This window comes from Epargyreus clarus, unplaced genomic scaffold (assembly GCF_041222505.1).
Source record: "Epargyreus clarus isolate Ecla_fem2 unplaced genomic scaffold, WU_Ecla_fem_2.2 ptg000033l, whole genome shotgun sequence".
In the NCBI taxonomy this organism is placed as follows: domain Eukaryota; kingdom Metazoa; phylum Arthropoda; class Insecta; order Lepidoptera; family Hesperiidae; genus Epargyreus; species Epargyreus clarus.
The window spans coordinates 2,111,512-2,134,716 of record NW_027332238.1 but is presented as its reverse complement, the minus strand read 5'-3'; the positions used below and the strand labels follow the sequence as shown (position 1 = coordinate 2,134,716).

At 37.3% G+C, this 23,205-nt stretch overlaps 1 protein-coding gene across 2 annotated transcripts in view; it reads left to right on the top strand.

Moving 5' to 3' along the window:
- LOC140755653 (monocarboxylate transporter 12) overlaps window positions 1–23,205 on the top strand; it is a 53,759-nt gene that overhangs the window by 25,747 nt on the left and 4,807 nt on the right. Inside the window, exons 2-8 of one of the 2 annotated variants that reach the window (XM_073090954.1) lie at window positions 460–765; window positions 7,742–7,864; window positions 10,578–10,721; window positions 11,098–11,224; window positions 12,442–12,621; window positions 13,342–13,468; window positions 18,375–18,812. In XM_073090954.1, the coding sequence (XP_072947055.1) occupies window positions 630–765; window positions 7,742–7,864; window positions 10,578–10,721; window positions 11,098–11,224; window positions 12,442–12,621; window positions 13,342–13,468; window positions 18,375–18,812 (1,275 nt within the window). In that variant the 5' untranslated portion in view covers window positions 460–629. The remainder of the gene's footprint in view (window positions 1–459; window positions 766–7,741; window positions 7,865–10,577; window positions 10,722–11,097; window positions 11,225–12,441; window positions 12,622–13,341; window positions 13,469–18,374; window positions 18,813–23,205) is intronic. The other variant, XM_073090953.1, reaches the window with a different exon arrangement.

The window sequence follows — 23,205 nt, the reverse complement described above, 5'->3', positions numbered from 1 at the left end:
ATGTACATAACGTAGGAGTGTCAGACGAGCATGCAGTCCACTTGGTGATAAGTGACTAATGACGTGTATGGATATCTGTAATCAATCCCAGATAAGATTCCTATCTGAGGTCGGCGACAGCTGCGCTGATACCTCCGAGGACTAGCTGGAATGCTTCGGAAGAGTATGTCTCCCTTACCACACCCTTCAACCCAGAACACAGCAGCGCTTAACACTGCTTTTATAACAGAGATAGGCGTGACGATGGGAATTGAACCACAGATTCTACATTGAAAATTCAAATTAAAAATAGATAGATTTCTAAATGATGAATGTAGGTTTCTGTTTCTGGGTCTGGGTGTTCGTGTATTTGTGTGTGTGTGAGTCCATAGCACCAACGATACAGGGATTCCTAGTGTGGAGATGTGAGTGTAGAAAGCGTAAAATTAATAACAATAAAAATGTCTCCTTTTGTTTCAGAATTAACTACGCCAGCCAAAACAGAAGACTGAAAACCTTTTTACATAGAACTATGTAGCATATTGACGTCATAACAAAGAAAAAAAACATTCCGACGAAATGTCACCAAGACATTGACAAGCGGCATGCGTGTCCGCCATCTTGACCGCCATCTTGTGTTGTGAAACAAAATGGCGACGCCGGCGCGCCCCGTGGAGGAGAAGGCGGTGGATGAGGCAGAGAAACTACTGAGCGAGAACGAGGTGTTGATAGTGCCGGCTGTACAACGTGAAGATGGGCTGCTGTCTGTTAAGAGTTCGAAAAAAGGTTTGTGGTTTAATTGTAATTTTCTATGTATATAAAATCGTAAGAACTGGTCTAAGTAGTAGTTCGATGGTGGTACAACCCTTTGTGGTTCGAATCCGGCGGCACCACCGCCACACCTATTTCTACCTAATAACAGCAGTGTTAGGCGCTGCTGTGTTCCGGTTTGAAGGGTGTGGTAAGGGAGACAGACTTTTCCGAGGCGTTCCAGCGGTTGCGTCTGTGCGTTGATCTCTAGCATTTACGTTGTTTTCTTTAATATAGGAGTAGCAGACGAGCATGCAGTCCACCTGATGGTAAGTGGCTACTGCCGCCCATGGACATCTGTAATCAACCGCAGATAGGGTTAGATAATCCTACCTGAGGTCGGCCATAGAAGCGCCGCTACCCCTGAGGACTAAGCTGGAACGCCTCGGAAAAGTCTGTTTCCCTTGACACACCCTTCCAACCAGATCACAGCAGCGCTTTACACTGCTGTTATTAGGCAGAAATAGCTGTGCTCAATTTTTTGTTAGATAGCGTAAGTGAGCACTAAGAAAGGATTTTTGAGGATTTCACCCCTAAGGGATTTTTTTTGAAAATCGTCCATTTTGAAGCAAACGCTACGATATTTCGTATTTTGCTAAATATAAATTATGAAACAACCATTTTGCCATTATCGAAAGATCAACCCTTACGATTGAAAAATAGGGGTAGAAAGTTTATTTTAATATTCGTCAATATTGTCCGCCGCGCTAGCCTAGTGTAAAATCTTTTAGGTATGCGTGTTTCCTCACGATGTTTTTTTTTCACAGTTGACGCAAGTTTTATTTAATTTATAATATGTACTTATATAAATATAACTTTAAAAAAACAGAGCTGCGTGCTCGAGATTCGAACCTCGGACCCCTCGATTGAGTCTATCATTGCTGTACACTATTTTAAACGCAAGTAAAACCGCGCGTCATAACTATACTATACTATACTATAATACTTTATACGTCAGGGTAAGACAATGGGTAGTTTCAAGTTCTGAAATGTATACGGTCGTGACGTGGGTACTTTGTTCTGGGTTACTGCATGCCTGCATGTGACGCATATGCAGTCATGCAGTCCCGGGTTCGAATCCTGCACAGGCAGTGTTAAGTATAGTATTGGTGTGTATGAGGCGAGCGGTTTATAATAACGTTTATTCACGATAACAAGGACTACAGCAATCATTATGACAAAATACAAAATCACATAAAAAACACAAAAAAATAAAATAAAATCGACTTATAAATATACCTACTATTTTACGGACAATGTTTTGCATACCGTGCTGCAGGCCAAGCTCGCAAAAAGGTTACCGGAAGTTTAGTACTTTAGTACTTTCGTGGCAGCGTATGTGATCGGTTTTAGGTAGAACCTGCTCTATAATATGGAGTTGGTTACAGATGTTCATACGACAATGATCTCTTATCATATCATATCATAATTATAGTATCGGATCATATCAATATCCTATCGGTAATATTTAGATCCTGATGAGGAGAATGGGACAAAATGATTAAAATCATGTATTGTCGTCGGTTCTTAATAAGTGTTCAAAATTTTAAATTAATCGGACCGTTCGAAGTGGGTAAAAATCGAGTTCAAAGATTCCGTTACATACATACATACAGGTATAGCTAATAAAAGCGTTGTAATTAGAGGTGCCTGGGAATCGAACCTCGGACCGTTTAACGGAGAGGCTGAGTTTGTAACATATTACTGCTTTCTGGGGGCCTACCACCGTCTTATAAAAACCATCATAGTTCAGAAAAGTTTTATTTCCTCCTTAAAACAGTAAAATATTCCGACATACACAGTTGAACAAACTTAAACCCTTATCCATTGTATAAAACCAACTGAAATTGTCATATTTTGCTTAAAAAGTTAAATTTCCTGCAAAAAAAGTAAAAGTATGATTAAAATAATATTGTTTTAAGAGATGGTAGTAACACCCCGGGACAATAGTAATAAACCTAAATATGGAGCCGTAATATCCATTCTGGCACACTTAAGTGCTGTATATAATATCATTTTTATGGCTCACTTTATGTCTTTCAAAGGTGTTTACGACTTAACGACAGAATATCTAGAATATAGACGTTTTTCTGAAGTATGTAGGTGTTTTTTGTATTGAAGTACCAAATGAGAAATCCACCTGATGGTGGCTACTGCCGCTCTTGGACATCTGTAATCAACCTCCGATAAGCTTAGATTCCTGTCCAAGGTTTTTTTTTATAATATAGGAGTAGCAGACGAGCATGCAGTCCACCTGATGGTAAGTGGCTACTGCCGCCCATGGACATCTGTAATCAACCTCCGATTAGATTAAATTCCTGTTTAAGATTTTATTATACGAGTATAATATAGGAGTAGCAGACGAGCATGCAGTCCACCTGATGGTATGTGGCTACTGCCGCCCATGGACATTTGTAATCGATTATCGGGGATAAGATTACATTCCTGTCTAAAGTTTTCTTTTATACGAGTATAATATAGGAGTAGCAGACGACCACGCAATCCACCTGATGGCAAGTGGCTGTACGGATATCTGTAATCAACCCCAGATAGAATTAGATATTCCTACTCAGAAAGGACTTTAGAGTCGGCCACATATGCGTTACAAGCCCTTAGGATTAAGTTCTAAAATCTTTGAACAAGTTTATCTCCCTTACCACACTTCAAACCAGAACACAGCAGCGTTTAACACTGCTGTTATAACAGAAGTAGGTGTGACTGACAATTAGAATGTGCACGACGGTATGCGACCACACATACAGCTGTCCTTCCCAGGGCCGCTGGCCGGGCGCTTCGAGCTCCCACTCTTGCCGCCCGCAACCCCGGAAGCCCCGTTTAGTCGCCTCTTACGACAGGCAGGGGATACCATAGCTCTATTCTGGTCCCGGAACTACAGGGACAAGTTACATGAGTACCTACGCTCAAAAATATTACCCCTTGCTGGTTAGGTAAAGAAAAATTTTACAAATCGAATTATATGGAGGTACTTCATAAAAACCATGTTATTTGTCGAGTAGGTTGTTATATTTCTCCAGTCCTTATTAAGTGTCGTGTGTTTTAGAACAGTTTTGTTGTTAATTAATCATTAATTAAATTGGTGTGTTAATTGTGTTTTTTAAGGATGTCGAATATAAAATATAAAAAAGTTAAAAGTGGTAAGTTTAAGGCCTAAGTAAGCCACATATTTTTTTGTTATAACAGTAGTGTTAAGCGCTGCTGTGTTCTGGTTTGAAGTGTGGTAAGGGAGAAATACTTATCCGAGGCGCTCCAGCTTAGTCCTCAGGGGTAGCGGCGCATCAGTAGCAGACCTCTGGTAGGAATCTAATCCTATCTGGGGTTGATTACAGATGTCGATGGGCGGCAGTAGCCACTTACCATCAGGTGGACTGCATGCTCGTTTGATACTAACGTTACGCCTGTTATTGATATTCAATCTATCTATTGTTATACATTTGATAATATTGGCAATATGAAGAAAATGTCAAATTTCGATCTTTGGTGGAAAAAAACAACGGATGGATTGATTTTTAATAACGGAGCCAAGTCAGCTGACAAAAACTATATTATGTAGATGTCCTTCTAAGCAATAATGAATAGTTTGAACGAGTTATTGCCTACTTGTGACTTATAAGGAATTCGTATATTGGCATAGTCTAGGAGAGTGTTGTAAATTATGTTCTGAGATCAAATTTCAAATTTATTTAGTAGTATTCGTACAGTGATCGAAATTCGATCGTATTCATATTTTTTTAGTCTTTTTATTTATAACGATTTAAATGTTTTTTTTTAAAGTAAAATACAAAAAATACGTTACTAAAATCTTGTATGTAAAAAAATTCACTTAAAATTTATTTTCCATTTTACCATATACTTCTTATTAAGATAATTGACCGATATTCGTGGGCTGCAGTAGCGACTAAATATGCATTGTTTAAGGAAACATAAATATTGCAGGCTTTTCCTGAGAGACAATTTATGTAATAAAACATTCAATAACAGCTCCATTATTTATTTTCTCTGACAATCCATTCTATGACATCTTATTCTGTAAACAATGTAATATCCTTCTTTATTTTTATATTGTTTTGCACTAGACTGCTACTCACCAGCAATTAATAGACTATTAACATAAAATAATTAAAAAAGTATCATAATGCTAGCAAAATATAATTTATGAATAAACTAGTTGACCCGGCAAACGTTGTGTTGCCATATAAATAAAAAAGGGTGAACAACCCTTATCACTTAGGGTATGAAAAATAGATAGAAGCCGATTCTCAAACCTACTGAATATGCGTATAAAATTTGGTGAAAATCGGTAAAGCTGTTTCGGAGGAGTACGGTAACTAACATTGTGACACGAGAATTTTATCTATAAGGTAACATTACATACAAAATAACATTTTGTATCTGACACCTAGACTAAGTTGTTTATTATGACCTCTGGTCTATGATTTGAACATCATCACGCAATTACCACTGTGTGAATTTGTTATTCGCACATCCATTTGAGCAATTTTGCAATATGTTTAACACAATATTACTAAGTCCCCGCTGTCTGTCCGTCTGTCAGGGCTCTATCTCTTGCACCGTAATAGATAGACACCTTTTTTTTTTATTTTTAGATGTATAACGGTGGCCGCTATAACAACAAATACTAACGATAAAATAGTTGAAAATAAATACGGGTCGGCATACAAAAGAACGCGTTTTTTGGCGTTTTTCGTTTTATCGATTAATCGGAGAATCGATCTTTTGGACCCAAAAAATTGATTATTTTAATCGATATTAGTAAAAATTGAATCGTAAACTATGCATTTGATCAAGTGATGATCTTTAGCAAAGTTGAAGGTACGAATTTTCGTTTTATGTAGTATTTAGTATGTTATATTATTTTCTTTTAAACGCGGGCGAAGTCGCGGGCAAAAGCTAGTAATGAAATATAACTTTCCCGAACTATGATTTTTAAAAGATGGTGGTAGACCCCCTGCTCGCAACAACTTCAGAGCGGACTAGCAGTTTGGCGCAGACTTTACTTAGGTCACGATAAATGCTGTCGGATTTTGAAATAGCTTTCCCACTGTCTTAAGGGTATTCATTATATAATGTAGGTATTGACAATCATGAGCAATTGCTTCCAGTATTGGCCAGCTTCCAATAGCCCTGTCCAGTAATTATTTATAGCCGAAAATCTGCTTTGGGAAATATTCAACAAATATATATTTAAATTATTAAATTAAAATTTATTAGTTAAACGATATTCAATTATATAATTATATAGTTACAGATCGGATATATTCAGTGATAGCCTAGTGGTTAAGAAACTCGGCTTCTCGATCGAGCGGTCCGAGGTTCAAATCTCAGGCACCTCTGATTTTTCAAAGTTATGTGCGTATTACAAATTAATTATCACTTGCTAAACGGTGAAGGAAAACATCGTGAGGAAACCTGCATACATGAGAGTTTAAAAAAAACTCTGAAGGGAGACCCGTGCCCAGCAGTGGGACAGTAATGGGTTGATGATGATGATGATGATGAGATCGGATATAGGGGGAAGTGTTGACTTATTACCAGTTGGTAGTAAGTTGTTCTGAAATATTGTTAAGTGGGGATGGACGTTTTTGTACAATCTTGACAAAACAACACAAAATTAAAAAAATATACGTATAAAAAACATTTTTCGATATCTAAATGTATATAACTCAAAGGTGACTGACTGACATAGTGATCTATCAACGCACACCCAAACCACTGGACGGATCGGGCTGAAATTTGGCATGCAGGTAGATGTTATGACGTAGGCACCCGCTAAGAAAGGATTTTGATCAATTCTACCCCCAAGGGTATAAAATAGGGGATGAAAATATTACTTCGTAACGCGGGCAAAAGCTCGTGTTCTATATATTACGATATCGTCTCGGCAGTATAATTATCCGTATAGTTTTTGGAACTTCATTCGTGTTTAGAGGGGGCGTAATCGGCTGAGATGTAAAGTCTGATTCATAATTAGGTGTCCAAAATGTAAACAAAGGTGTTGACCTATCCAGAAAATACATTTCAAATGGTAGTTTCTTATATTTTGACGATAATAAAATAATACAACAATAATAAAACAATAATCTAAATAAATTATAATTAATTCACATTTTCTAATATTTATATTACCTCAATTTCGTTCCATACAGTAATAATAATAAAAAACAAGGTTCATGGTAGAAAATTAAAATATGATAATGGTAACACAATCGGAATCCAAAACATTTCTTGTGCCGTCATTTTTAAGTTTCGTAGCTGATATTATTCATTTTCGTGATTGTGATCGAACTCGAATGTTTTCTCGTTTTCATAGCGCGTTTGTTAAAATGTGTATAGTTGTTAAAGATTTCGTTTTTTGTCGAGTTTGTTAAAGTTTTTGTTTCTCGTTAATTTTGACAGTGACATTTCTTTGCTTACATTATGGGCACCTAATTATGAATCAGACTATAGTTCTCACTATTACAGTTGTTTACGAATGTACAAATTGTGAAAATATTTACTGTTTCAATAAAATCATTCATTATTTAATAGTTACTATATCGATATAAATATTGATAAATAATTAAGGTTCGATTATCTCGATATTTTGCATATATTCCAAAAAATAGCGTAAAAGTAACGACAGCTGAAAAAACATTTAATACTATCCATACAAATTATTAAATCATAAAAAAACCTACATAAACGTTGTTCATGCCTATAATTGGTATAGTCCGCGCCAAACTGCTAGTCCGCACTAAAGTTGTTGCGAGCAGGTGTAGTCATACAATTTGCTATGGCGACGCGATTCATTTCTATATTCAGAGCGGACTAGCAGTTTTACGCGGACTACACTCACACTAGTCTTGTTTCTAAGAGTTCTGAACTTTAAAATGTAAATAAATATAGTATAAATATTGTTTTTTTTTGCCCACAGTTAAACTACCGGAGGATGAGGGCCCAGCGGTGGGTGGCGGGCGGTTCACCATCGGCCCAGCGCCAGAGCGGGACTGGGAGATGGTGCCGCCGGACGGCAAGTGGGGCTGGTGCATTCTCGTAGGTAATTATTGATGGAACGGTGTGTGTGGAGTGAGTTGGGTTAGGTTAGGTAAGCTAGGATAGTCATCTCGTAGAAACGGTGCGGAGAGGGAGACTGAGAAATCGTCAGTCTTCCATATCCGTAGGCGTAAAACCTGGCGTAGGAGAAGGTTTCCCCACACCCATCTCCTACCTTCATAACGGAGGCATTGGCGTAGGATACGGGGATCCTACTTAGCCTCATAGATGACGGATGGAAGTGGCTCCAGCTCCATCCCATGCAGAGATGGGTCCTGTTGTGAGTAGACGCCGCCGGGACCGCGTTTGAGTGCTATTAGCGTACCCGTGGTCCCGACTAAGGGCGTCCAGAGGAACACCGTGGGGTTTTAGTCGCTAGGAGTCCCGTCATGACGGCTTTCCCCACGTAAAAAAGCTTAGGTTAGTGTAGGATAGGTCTTTTATTCTTATAGTATAAGTTAGTAAAAAACATACACGCTTCTGTGGCTGACTTCAGGTAGGACATTGTTTTTATAATGTAGTAGCCGACAAGTATGCAGTCCACTTGATGGTAAGGATACTGCCGCCCATGGACATCTGTAATCAACCCCAGATAAGAGTCCTACCTGACGTAGGCTATAGATGCGCCGCTACCCTTAAGGACTAAGCTGGAATCCCTCGCAAAGGTATGTCTTCCTTACCACACCCTTCAAACCAGAACACAGCAGCGCTTAACACTGCTGTTTTAACAGAAATATTTGTGGCACCGGTGCCGTCGGAGTCGAACCACAAAGGCCTCTACCACTTTCATAATCTTATCCGAGATTGGTTATAGACGGCAGTGATGTACAATCAGTTGGACTGCTAGATCGTTTGCTACTTCCATTATATTTTCTATATACCTATTAGCAGTCTATCCGGTTCATATGTCCACGGCAACATGACTCATTCGTGCGTGACGTCACGCGTCGCTGAAATAATACGCCTCGATTCAAACAATCTATTGTATGACGTCATCAATAAAATGTACAATTGATGTGTGATAAGTAAAACATATGGTAATTGACCTATATTGGCTTGATGACGTCATCAACTACTTACTGTAATACTGCTTCGCACGATTCTCTTAATAATAAACAGATTTAAGCACACATAGTTATTTAAAAAAATATATAAGAGGTATATCTTTATATATATATGTCGGAGAAGGACGGCTCTCATCGACATCATTGATAGAATCTATGGGTTTTGTTGGCGTTGTCACCCTATGACAGATATGACAGATGCAGGCACGAATACAGTAATCACATTATTTATTGTTCTTACGTTTATAACTTCGGATTTACAAAATAACTATACTATACTACTACTATTACTTTACAAACAAAGGATTTGAGCAGCAGGTTCAAGGTAGTGACTACACGCTCCAAAGCACAACGAAATAATGATCCACCTCGATCACTCACATCAGTTCTTATCCATGTTTCCCCACCGCGCCACCACATACCTCGACTCCACTAGAGACCTCTTAAAGTCTCTGCTCTGATTCTAATACAAAAGCTATACAATACTGTTAATTATAATTTAAAGCAATTAACCCTTCGATTGATCAAGTACCAATAACATTACTAAAATACTAAAGTAACAGTATAGCTAAAGCTATATTAAATAACTCTGACTCTTCCTCCGACATATATATATTTCTTATGTGCGTGTGTATGTCACTGAACTCCTCCTAAACGACTGGACTGATTTTGATTAAATTTGTTGTGTGTGTTTTCAAGGGGACTTGAGAATGGTTTAGATTCACAATTTAGTTTAAAAAGGTTTTTTTAATTAATTTTTAATTCGTAAGTAGATTGTTGATTTTGGAATGTTTCACATTGGATTCGACAGACTTCGCTACCATCACAGTTTCAAATATTAAATCATAATCTATTTTAATGATAGTTTTTCCCAAAAGTTGGCGCTGCGATCGAATTGAAAAAAATATTTTGTTATCATTGAGCAATACAACGTTCGCCGGGTTAGCTAGTGTCTATGTATGTGTCCATGGCATCCACGGCACAGGGAATCCTAGTGTGGGGCTGTGAGTGTAGAAAGCGTTTGTTTTATTTTATTTTTATTCATTTATATCTATTCTCACTCTTCACACTTAGATTTTCAAGATTCTTAATTTTAATGTAAATCTATAAATATATTATTTTTTGATTAATTTAGTGGAATATTAAAAAAAAAACATATTGTTTATTACACGAATACACACACACGCGCGCGCACACACACACACACACACACACACACACACACACACACACACACACACACACACTACACGCACACACACAATGTTATTACATTATATAATACTTACGACTCCCGGACACTGCTTTATTTTGTAAAATATTAAGCATTCTCATTTTAAGTGACCATGTATGTCTTATGAGATATAAACGTTCTTTAAACCCAATAACAGAGACCAATCGTGATTTATAATCTATACTAATATTATAAAGAGGAAAACTTTGTTTGTTTGTTTGATTGTAATGAATAGGCTCAAAAACTACTGGACCGATTTTAAAAATTCTTTCACCATTCGAAAGCTACATTATCCACGAGTAACATGGGCTATATTTTATTTTATATGAAATATATTTGATAAATAGATTTTGAGGCGGTACAAAGTTTGCCGGGTCAGCTAGTATATTATATAATAATTCTCGTGTTATCATTTCCAGGGGCGACGTTAGTGAACATCCTAATCCCGGGAACGATAAAGTCCTTCGGTGTCTTACTGCCGGAGTTCAACCGTATGTTTCAATCGAGTGCATCGGCGTCGAACGGCGTCGCGGCGCTCTGCTACTTCTTATACAGCAGTCTTGGTGAGTGTTTTTAGTATAATATAGGAGTAGCAGACGAGCATGCAGTCCACCTGATGGTAAGTGTACTACCGCCCATGGACATCTGTAATGAACCCCAGATGGGTTTAGATATTCCTACCTGAGGTCGGCCACAGATGCGCCGCTACCTCTGAGGACTAAGCTGGAACGCCTCTGAAAAGTCTGTCTCCCTTACCACACCCTTCAAACCAGAACACAGCAGCGCTACACTGCTGTTATAACAGAAATAGGTGTGGCGGTGGTGCCGCCGGAGTCGAACCACAAAGGGTTCCACCCTTCACATATTTTTACCACCTTCAACATATTTCCTTGTTTATAATTTTGTTTATTAATATTTGTTTTTGTTTGTGGTTTCCAGGTCCGCTCTCATCAATTTTATCAGTGAAGTGGTCGTACCGGACAGTGACGCTCATAGGTGGTTCGTTCGCCGCTTTCGGGATGATATTCAGCACTTTTGCGTTTTCAATAACCTACCTTTATTTTAGGTGAGTAAGCTAACCTAACCTTACCTTATTTTATAGACTTATTTTTTATGTAATTATTTAGACTTATTGACAACTACATGACTATGATTAAATATATAGTCTTAAGGTAGGAAAGAAAGAAAGAACGAAAAACTTTATATGTGATCTGTGATGTTATAGTTACAGAAAATTGCAGCAAAGTTTTTAAAAATTTGCATAAATATTACTAAACATGTAACATATTTATTATTTATCTACATAATTTACGAAATAAAGATCTCTCTTACGGAGCGTGCAGTCCACCTGATGGTTTGTGGCAACTGTCGCTCATGGACATCTGTAATCAACCTCAGATAAGATTACTACTAAGCTCGAACACCTCGGAAAAGTATGTTTCCCTTACCACACTTCAGACCAGAACACAGCAGCGAAACACTGCTGTTATAACAGAAATAGCAGTGTTGGTGCCGCTAGAATCGAATCACAAAAGTATTTACCACCTTCAATCCTTTAAAATAATCATATCACAAAAGTATGTACCACCTCCAAACCTTTTTTGAATGGTGATTGTAAGATAAATGTATTAGGTAATAGGTGTGGCGATGGCGCCACTGGAATCCAACCACAGAGGGTTCTACCACTTTCAATCCTTTTTTGAATAGTTTTTTAATATAATTTTCTATCTACCCCTCGCTACCACTTGATACTTTTTACCACGCTTTTATAAGCTTGACCTGTATGTATGTTTGTATGTATGTAACGGAATCTTTGAACACGATTTTTACCCACTTTGAACGGTTCGATTGATTTTAAATTTTGAACATTAATCAATAACCGATGACAATACACGATTTTATTAATTTTATCCCATTCTCCACATCAGGATCGTCAGGAATCTGGATTAACGATTTTCCTTGTGCGATTTTAGCGTGGTTTTTAGTTTTTTTTTTTTTTATATGTAACCTAACGATAAGGCAGACGGGCTGCCTGATGGAAAGCAGTCACCGTCGCCTATGGACATTTGCAACACCAGAGGAGTCGCCAATGCATCGCCGGCTTTGAAGGAGAGCTCTTTTTACACCCCTCTTGAAGAGCCCTATGTCATAGTCCTGAGGGAATACCTCAGGAGGAAGTTCATTCCACATTTTGCACGTACGCGGCAAAAATGATCGAGTTTTTTAACTATAATTATGTCAATAGTAATTGTAATTGAAATTCATTGCTATTTAATCCCCCAGTTTCGGCGCAATGGTCGGCATAGGCGCCGGGCTCGCCTTCCCGCCGACGGTGTACATCGTGACGTCATACTTCGTGCGTCTCCGCGGCCTCGCGAACGGCATCTGCATGTCCGGCTCCGCGTTCGGCAGCATCATCCTGCCGCCCGTCATACGACTGCTGCTCGAGACGTACGGATATAAGTGAGTGGGTGTGTTTGTTATTCGGGTAGAACCCGCGTCAAACTTCTAGGCCGCTCTGAATCGTCGCAACAGCAAATTGTAGTTAGTGTACCAGCGGATGTAACTGAGTGGGTGTAGATTTTGTTCTTAGCTCCCTTTTTTATATTTTTTTGCGATATTTAGAGGGGAATATTTCGGCAAATAACTCGCCGAATAATGACGGATGTGTAGGTAGGTAGGTCTGCGTTCGGCACCATCATGCAGCCGCCGGTCATGCGCTTGTGCCCGTTGGTGCATCGCGCAGGCAATGTGCTTGTAGTTGTGTTCGACCGCATTGGCTCCCTGACTACACCTGCGTGCATTAACAAAGCGGACTCGAAATTTGGCGTGGACTATATTGTTTGTTTTTTTTTTTTGCGATATTGGGTGGGTTGCATCCAAAGCCCGTTAAAAGTTTGCGTTAAAGTTCAATATAACTTTGACGATACCGATGGAGTGTCACCATTCTGTGTTGCATCAATTTATTTGTCATTAACGTCATTTGTGTCGCTGTCACCGCCATCTTTAGTCGCATCTGTCAACAGATAGGGAACTTGACAAAAACTGTAACTTTAACCGATCGAAATTACATACAAATCTGTATGAATCAGTATGATGTGACTGTAACATTTGGGAACTTTTCGATTTTAAAGTAAAATAAAGAAAATAAACTAAAATAAATATTTTTTTTTATTTTCACAGCGGTGCCGTGCTTATCCTCGGCGGTGTGATGCTGAACGTGTGGGCGGCTGCGTTGCTGTTCCAACCGGTGGAGGAGCATATGGTGAAGCAATACAAGGATCGCGAGGATGACGAGGATGGACCCCAGGTGAGTTTTATTAATTTAATGAAGTGAATACTTCATTAGCGGCGTTATATACTTTTTGTGATACTTTATTCAGGAAAAGAAAGTAAGAAAGAATGAAAGAAAGAAAGAAAGAAAAAGAAAGAAAGAAAAGAAAATACTTTATTCACGCTTGAATAGGTTATTTGCCTCAGCTTGCTAAAATAAATAAGAGATCTAATTTATACAATTATATTTTACTAGCTGTTACCCGCGGCTTTGCTTGCGGTCAAAGGTTTTTATCAATCCGTCGGGAACAGGCGCGGGTAGATTAAAATATTCTGGGTCACAGGGGAAATTTGGTTAAATTAGACCACATTTTGTTCTAATGCGTCTGAAATATCGTCATAGTCGTAGAATAAAGTCGGATTTAACAAGTACCAAACTTCACCGGGCAGCCATTTCAAGTTATTCACAAATGTCATTTTACTATGAGCGCATTTCAAATCCGTCGTCATACCGACAGATTAATTTGAAAACTAAGATACATTGTAAGGCAGTAATAATATTTAGACAATATGTTATCCAAATATGATAAAAATTCATTCGCAAAGTTAATTTCTCATTTCGCAAATAAAAGTTAATTTCGCATTGTTGTCAAATCCGTCTTTGTTCTACGACTATGATGATATATATTTTAGTATTTATTGTAAAGTCCGGCATATCCTCTCTGCTACCCTACCGGAGAGGAATCTATGCAGGGTGTCCCCATGCAAAAAAACTGACAAAGTGCGAGGACTCGCCCATTGATGTAAAAAGTGTAGGCGTTTTATTATGTAACAGGTACTCAGGATGTTTTGTTTTATATAATATAAGAGTAGCAGACAAGCATGCAGTCCACCTGATGGTAAGTGGCTACTGCCGCCCAAGGACATCTGTAATCAACCCCAGATAGGATTAGATATTCCTACCTGAGGTCGACCACAGATGCGCCGCTACCCTGAGGACTAAGCTGGAACGCCTCGAATAAGTATGTCTCCCTTACCACACCCTTCAAACCGGAACACAGCAGCGCCTAACACTGCTGTTATTAGGTAGAAATAGGTGTGGCGGTGGTGCCGCCGGAGTCGAACCACAAAGGGTTCTACCACCTTCAAAACATCTTAGCGCACGTGGCGCATGTGATCAGCTTCAGGTAGAACCTGCTCTATATGCTTACCATCAGGTGGACAGCTCGTTTGCTAGACTGCTAGACACTGTATATATAAGTTTATATGGTATATATAAGTGTGGTAAGGAAGATAGACTTGTCCGAGGCGTTCCAGCTTAGTCCTCAGGGGTAGCGGCGCATCTGTGGCCGACCTCAGGTAGGAATATCTAATCCTATCTGGGGTTGATTACAGATGTCCGTGGGCGGCAGTAGCCACTTACCATCAGGTGGACTGCATGCTCGTCTGCTACTCTCATATTATAAAAAAATATATATAGATGGATCAAAATATCGGCATTAAAATGCTTATTATAAGTACAGCAGTGATAGCCTAGTGTTTAAGAAACGCGGCCTCTTGATCGAGAGGTTCGAGGTTCAAATCCCAGGCACGCAGCTCTTATTTTTCAAAGTTATGTGCGTATTAGATGTTAATTATCACTTGCTTAAGCGGTGAAGGAAAACATCGTGGGAAACCTGCATACCTGAGAATTCTTAAAAAAAAAACAAAAAGTTTTCAAGGGTATGTGAAGTCTACCAATACGCACTTGTCCAGCGCGGTGGACTATGGCCTAATCCTTCTCATTCTGAGAGGAGACCCGTGCCCAGCAGTGGGACAGTTATGGGTTGATGTTACATAATAAAATGTACAAATTCTTCAATGATATAAGACAAATAATATTTTTTTGATTGTTTTCTAAAAACGGTTTATTTAAACAGTCCATTTTTTATGTCTAATATCATAAATTGTTTATAAATAATTAGGTATTATTCGACAAAAATATTTTGACTGTTTTAAAAGTGTTTTTCTTTTAAAACAGTTAAAAAATATTGTCTTTTGTAATATCATAAATTATTACTAATTAATTATTATTATTATTATTACACAATCAATATTTATTACTGTCTTCTAAAAGAAAAGATTTTTTTTCCTTTTAAAACAGTATAAAAATATTTTGTGTCAAATATCCTAAATTATAATGAGATAAAAATATTTTTCGAATGTTTTCCCAAAAAAGTGTGTTTTTTTGAAAATGAAACAAGACATACACCAACAATATGTGGGCTCATGCGGTGACGTCATTAAAGTAAGCTCATTTTTTATATATTATAGTGCGTTTCGTTATATATCTCTCTCTCTCTTTCGTGTTGTATGTGCTTTGTGTTGCTGTTCTTGTCACACACTAACAATATCCCTCCTACGAATAATATCGTAACCCACAAAAGTACCTTTTCGTTTTTATTGCATAAATTGCCTTATTTTAATGTGTTTTATCGACACAAGTAACGCTATAAAGCGTATAAAATAATATATATACCAAATTTCATAGAGATACCTGAAGAAATGCAGATTTTATTCGCATTTTAGCATATTTGAAACTTTGAAACGCGCTCCTGTAAAGTTGTCATTTGCAGTAACGATATTATACGTAGAAGGGGTCGATATATACATCACATTACATAAAAAACAACAATATTCATATAAGTATTCATATAAATTATGTAAATATTGTAAAAATAAATATATTCTACATATGTATTTACAATTGCAGTCAATATGCTTTATAGTAATATAATATATTTGAAAATAATGATAAAAATAGCTGCTTTTACAACTAATGCTTAAACGAATATAATATGTTATAACGTTATATGAAAAAAACGTTATAAAGAATTTTATTATATTATGCTATTTTTTACTGTTTCATCACTAAATCAGTTTAAATATCATGGCTTACTGTATATGTATTTTTTGTATTATGACTTAAATAATACATGAAATACTTGGCATTTTTAATTACTATTACTTAATTACTACAACAATTTTATAAGTAAACGTAAATAATATTTCGTTATATTTATTAACAATCCCGTCACTTACACATACAAATACTCAATTTACTAGAAAATGGGATTGTAGGGATTTTGTGAGGTGGTAGAACCTATATGGTTCGACAGGGAGAGGCAGGGTAACTTAGGATGTGGCGGTACTGTCATACCTATTTATAATGAGAAGCGGTTCTTTCGTATCCGTGTGCGGGTGTGGATGTATAGTCCGCGTAAAACTGCTAGTCCGCTCTGAATATAGAAATGAATCGCGTCGCTATAGCAAATTGTATGACTACACCAGCTCGTAACAACTTCAGAGCGGACTAGCAGTTTGGCGAGGATTATACTGACTTGCATAAGGACCGGCTTAGTGCGCACGTGGTGACGCATTTGTGATCGGCTTCGCCTTGTTTTAATTGAAACTACAATCAAAATTGGTCTAGGATCATTTGGCCAAATCCTAGACTACCTAGACACTCACCACTATGGGGATATATGACTTTCTCTATAATACTTCGACGCATTCACTTTCATTCGACTTTCATTCGATAATTATTAAATGTTCCTCGAAGTGAAAATACTTTGGATAAAGCAAGAATGTTTGAAGGCATATGCGCATTATACTTCACACTCTCCACACTTATAAAAATTTTCTTCACCCCCTAAAGAATATTACCCTTAATTCGCTATTAACTACACTATTGTCTCGTAAAAGAATACATCCCTTTATACCCCTATCCTGTAAACATACCTTACACACAACAAATTAAACCCCAATCATCGTTGATCCTCGTGTGTTTTCATGAAACCAACAAACACTTGACACGCTCACAGAAGTTTCACTTCTCATGTGTTTCTCACTCACTTCTGCTACACGCACTCATATTTTTCCATTAATTTTCACATATTTGAATCATAAATATGTCCTGTATACAAAGATATCACTATTAAAGAACATATTTATGATTTAAATGCATTTTAACTAAAAATTAAGTCATATCATCATGTTTTTTACTCTTATCATCATAAATAATCACTTTCCTTTACAATATTGTGGTGTGTCATGGTTTCATTTTCAAAATAAATAATGATTTAAAAAAGCTGCTATTTTAAACGCTATAAAAATAACGTTATTAACTTAATAACAATAACAGTTATAATATTTAGCAACTGTTATAATGAAAGTGGTTATAACGTGGTGTTATTTCTAACGTTAAATATATTTAAGGCTTGCGTCTGTTTGCGTGTTTATTAGTATTTGCGTGGGTCGGAGTTGCGCGTCGACGTAACACATAATTCGTTTGTAGTGTTCACTTTCGTCTATTGTTCGTTAAAATTTGTCAAATGCTTAAATTCATATTCACGTAAAGAAGTGTAACTTCGTTATACATACACTGATCGAGGCGTACCAAATTCGACCACTAAAGGTCGCACCTGTAGCCGACTTCAGATAGTACAATTCTATCTGGGATTGTAAGATACGTTTAATTAAGTTCGACTACAAATGTCTATATGACAGTGATCACTTACAATCAGGAAGACTGCTGGATCGTTACCTACTTCTTCTATATCATAAAAGTTAATCGCCAATCTCGTACAAAACATACAGATTGATATATTTATTTACTTAGTTAGCTTTTAAAGTTTTTGATTGTTTAAAATAAGCTTACAATAGTAAAAGCGTGTGTGTACGTATGTATGTAAGTTATACTTAAACGACTATAAATGGCAGTAAATGCTAGTAAAAAATATGTGTTACATCACCGTCCCCAATTCCGACCCACGCTAAAAATATTTTTTTTTTCCAAATGCGTCAAAAGTACTATAACTTCAAAAATGTTAATAGATAGTTTGTATATAGTTTAAATAGATTTTATTTAAAGATGTTGCACTGAAAACGTATTTTATTTTCAGGACGACATCTTGTTTGAAGAGGAGGAACCCATAGAGGCGTACAGCATGTCGCCACAAAGCATGGGAGATAAAATAAACGGGACAAGTAAAGAAAACTCAGCCGTCAACCTCTCACAGAGCCAATTGTATACGAGTCAGAACTGCATGCAAACACAGTTACGTCATAATGTATCGAAACGGAAGTTATCTTACACGAAGCCGATAACAAAACCGACTTATAGTTCGGTGTCGATAGCGGAGAACGTAGATCGGAAGCTGGGGTCTCAAGAGGCGTTTGGTAGGAAGCTGAGTACGGCGGGCCCAAGACGAAACTTCTCAACGTCGAGCTTCGCGCACATCTCAACGCCCTTCCACGGCTCAACGCTCTCGGCTTTCGAACAACCGAATGAATTCGCGTCTCAATTTTCATTAAAGTCCGTCACGGAAAGCGTAGCTGACGTGGCGTATTGTTGTTTCTGTTGTAAACGTAAGAAGACAACAGAGAATAAGTTTTTCGATATATCTCTATTAACAGATCCAACGTATTTAGTTATTTTACTCTCGAGTAGTACAGTGGCTATATCGTGTACAAATTTTATTATACTTCTACCCGCGCACGCGCATACAATAGGCTTCGATGAGGCGAAAGGCGCTTACCTCCTCAGTACGGTATCAGCGCTCGATCTGGTCGGACGTATCGGCGGTTCGGCGCTCTGCGATTTAAATTTCATGCCCAAATCTTTCTTCTTCGTTGGAGGATTACTATTCGCGGGTATAACACTAGCAACGATACCGTTTTTAGAATCGTACGTGACTATAAGCGTTTTTTGTGCGTTATTCGGACTTTTTTCTGGGGTTAATAATAGTGTAACTACATTAGTTATGGCGGAAAGTTTGGGCGTAGATCGGCTTATGTCGACTTACGGGATAAGTTTGTTTGTGAACGGCTTATTGCAGCTTATAGGGCCGCCGATCTGTGGCTTATGGTACGACCACGATAAGAATTATAAGAATATGTTCGTAACATTCGGTTTTATTTTCATATGTGGTGCCTCTTTATGGTTGTTCATGCCGCTAATTAATAGAAATAAGAGAAAACGCGCTCAGAAAGAATTGGAGGAGAGTGGGAAAATTTAGTTAATAAAATTGATTTTTAAGTTACGAGTTGTCTGTCACGGGCCGTGTTTGACACGCTCAATGTAAAAATGTGACAATGTTGGTCACGTGTCACGACGGTATAAGTAAAGTGTGTTTTAGCCAATAGTCAAATAATACGTTATATTTGATGTCTGCAACGCCCTTATTTTTTAAAATACCACTAACGTTAGAGATATATTATAAAAAAAAATCGGGCTTAAAAATATAGCCTACTAGTTTTTGCCCGCGGCTTCGCCCGCGTTTAAAATAAAATAATATCACATACTAACATACATAAAACTAAAAATTCGACCCTAAATTTTGCTAAGGATTATCACTTGATCAAATGTATAGTTTACGATTCAATCCTTACTAATATCGATTAAAATAATCGATGTTTTGGGTCCGAAATATCGATTTTCCGATTAATCGATCTTAGATCGCCATCCCTAGTTCCCGTGGGCTTTCCGGGATAAAAACTATCCTATGTCCTTTCTCGGGTCTCAAACTATCTTTGTACAAAATTTCATTAAAATCGGTTCAGTGGTTTGGGCGTGAAGAAGAGACAATCAGACAGACAGACAGACAGAGTTACTTTCGGATTTATAATATTAATAAGGATGTCAGTCCCACAATTTAGACCAATCCAACGACACCTCGTATGTTAAACCGTCAAGCCGTTTGGGCTGCAGCGTGACAACGTGACATACATACATACATAGAAACGCACAAAACACATTATTCTTCGTAGTCATGTAAGGAAGTCATAGGCGTTGTACCTAAAGGTATAGGTGGTAACACATATTGTAAAGTGTTATTTTATTCGTCGTCATTCTTGTTTTGTCAAATTTTTAGCGAATTTTTGTGAAAGTTCCTTTTGTCCGACCAATATTTTATGATAAAAGTATGTCATGAATAGTGACGTCATCTTCGACGTTAGTCACCGCACGGGCCTTAAGTGGAACGATACTGTGTGTTACAATCGTTGCGGGGGTTAAATAGAACGTACTCAATATGTACCTCCGTATGTCAAAGATATGTCAATTTGTCTCCACAGGGAATTGTATCGAATGCCGCGTCCACACACTTGGTATTTGCCGCAAACTCCAAAGCTCCGCAAACATTTGGGTATATTTGTTTGGCATAAAAACCAAGTTAAACAATCTATCCACACATATGAATTTGCGTTTGTTGGGGTTCGGCAAACGTCTGGATACGGCATAAAGTTGCAAATAAACTTTGTGTATCTTCCTTTTTTCAATAATGTGTGAGTGAGACACATATGAACGCCATTTTGAATATATTATTAAGACAAATCGTATTCATTAATTAAAGTAACTAGCACAAATAATTGCTAGATTAGCACAATTTAGGCAATAATAGCCACTTCTTTACGAATTTAGACTTTTGATATGTAATTTTATCTTTTATGCGCTTTTCTTGTCACGTGTGTTAATGCATGTCACTGCTAAATAACAGCAGTGTTAAGCGCTGCTGTGTTCCGGTTTGAAGGGTGTGGTAAGGGAGACATACTTTTCCGAGGCGATCCAGTTTAATCCTCAGGGGTAGCATCAGTGGCCGACCTCAGATAGGATTCTCATCTGGGCATATCTATGATAAATAGCAAACGATCATGCAGTCCACCTGATGGTAAGTGGCTACTGCCGATTGTATGATCGTTTGCTGCTACTATATTATAAAAAAGTAGCGTTCTCTCGTGTCATACGCACACATGCACAGATCGCAGAGACTGTAGTGAGTAATCTTGCAGAAGTAAATATAAGCGACAAGAAAAGCGCATTAAGAACCTGTTTCTTGTCACGCGGGTTTGTCGCGTGTGGACCGCATGCGTAGAACTTGCATCCAATTGTTTCATAATTAATTTCCTGTCATGTATGCCTCACGCACGCGAGTCGCGGAGACTTGAGTGCAAATGAGACGGACATGACAGGAAAGGGGTCCTAAGGATCTGTTTTACAATGTCTAAATGTGACAATGCTCGTCTTTCGGCATGTGGGGTCGACCTTTAGCCCGAATCAAAGCAATCGTGTGTACTCGCGCGTGGTGTTTACATATTCCGCATTGTTCGGCGAGTTACTTGGCGAACTATTCGCGAGTTTCTAAATATTCCATTAAATACTATATTCGGGCATTGAAAAGGACCTTAAATCTATTAAATTAATTATTTTATATACATTTTATTATGTTATATAGGTATAAAGAGGCTTTTTGGTTATATAAGTTTATGTACTGTAATGTATGTACTGTAAATACATGTAATATAGTGGGAAGACTTTCCCAACAGTGGGATAATCGGTTCAGGCCAAAATGTTATGTTTACCTACTAACGACAATGCAAAAGTGTCCGAGCTAAAAGTGCTACAAAATGCAAAAAGAGCTACAATAAACTCAGAAATTGTAATAAATTGTCAAGTGGTAGTCGAACTCGCACACGGAGCGCACACACCTTCTCCCAACGACTTCAGAGCGGACTAGCAGTTTGGTGCGGACTACACTTACAGTTCAAAAGATTTGACCTAAAATCCATTGAAAAGTAGGTCATAAAGCACATACAGTTTTTTAGGTATCAAATAGAATGTAACTGTAAATAAAATTAATGTTAAATTAAAAAAAAATGTTCGATAAATATAATTAATTGTAATATATACCTTTTTTACCAATACGAATAATGTGTTATTTAATAAATATATTTTTTATAATTTTTATTTTGTTTTTTATTTAATTTTTTTTTCGTTTCAGTTCTTTCTTCTTTTTTTTCTTTCTTCTTTCGATTTCTTTTGGCGCGTTTAAGATCATCAGAGTGTATTTTTAGTGTGGTTGCCGGCGACCTTAGTCCTTACGTGGCAACATGTGATCGGCTTCAAGTAGAACCTGCTCTATATGGAGTTGTACAGATGTCCATACGACAGTGACCAGTGGCTTGAAAGTGGTAGAACTCTATGTGGTTCGACTCCGGCGGCACCAGCACCACACCTATTTCTGTTATAACAGCAGTGTAGCGCTGCTGTGTTCCGTTTTGAAGGGTGTGGTAAGGGAGACATACTTTTCTAAGACGTTCTAGCTTAGTTACCAGGGGTAGCAACGCAGTAGCCGACCTCACGGATCACCTCAAGGACTCCATCCTATCTGGGGTTGATTACAGATGTCCATACAGCAGTTGTCATTTACCATCAGGTGGACTGCATGCTCGTATACTACTCCTATATTATTAAAAATGTAAAAATATAAATTACAAAATAATATAATAATATAAGTTACTCTGACATACATATCATTTTAATAATAGTTTTATAATAATAGGTAATGTATATTTTATTATATATTAATAATAATATAGTATAGTATGTATAATATAAAATAAAAGTAATTTAAATGAAAAATATTTAAAATAATATAAATGCTCATTTTTGCATTTGAAATAAACTCAAGTTAGAAACATTGCAAAAGTAAAATATGTAATTGTTTTTTTTTGGAAATATGAATCCAGTGAAAAGTGGATTCATGAATTATCATGCCAATATCTTAAACCCATTTATTAGTGAATGACATATTTTTTTTTATAAAATTTAGCAAATGAGTTCACTTAAAAAAAATTTTTTTAGTGGTTAGTATCATTAGGTAGAATTGTGTAATTTATAATTTTAGAAAGTTATAAAATTACTTAAACAATTTTGGCTGTTCAATTTTGAGTATT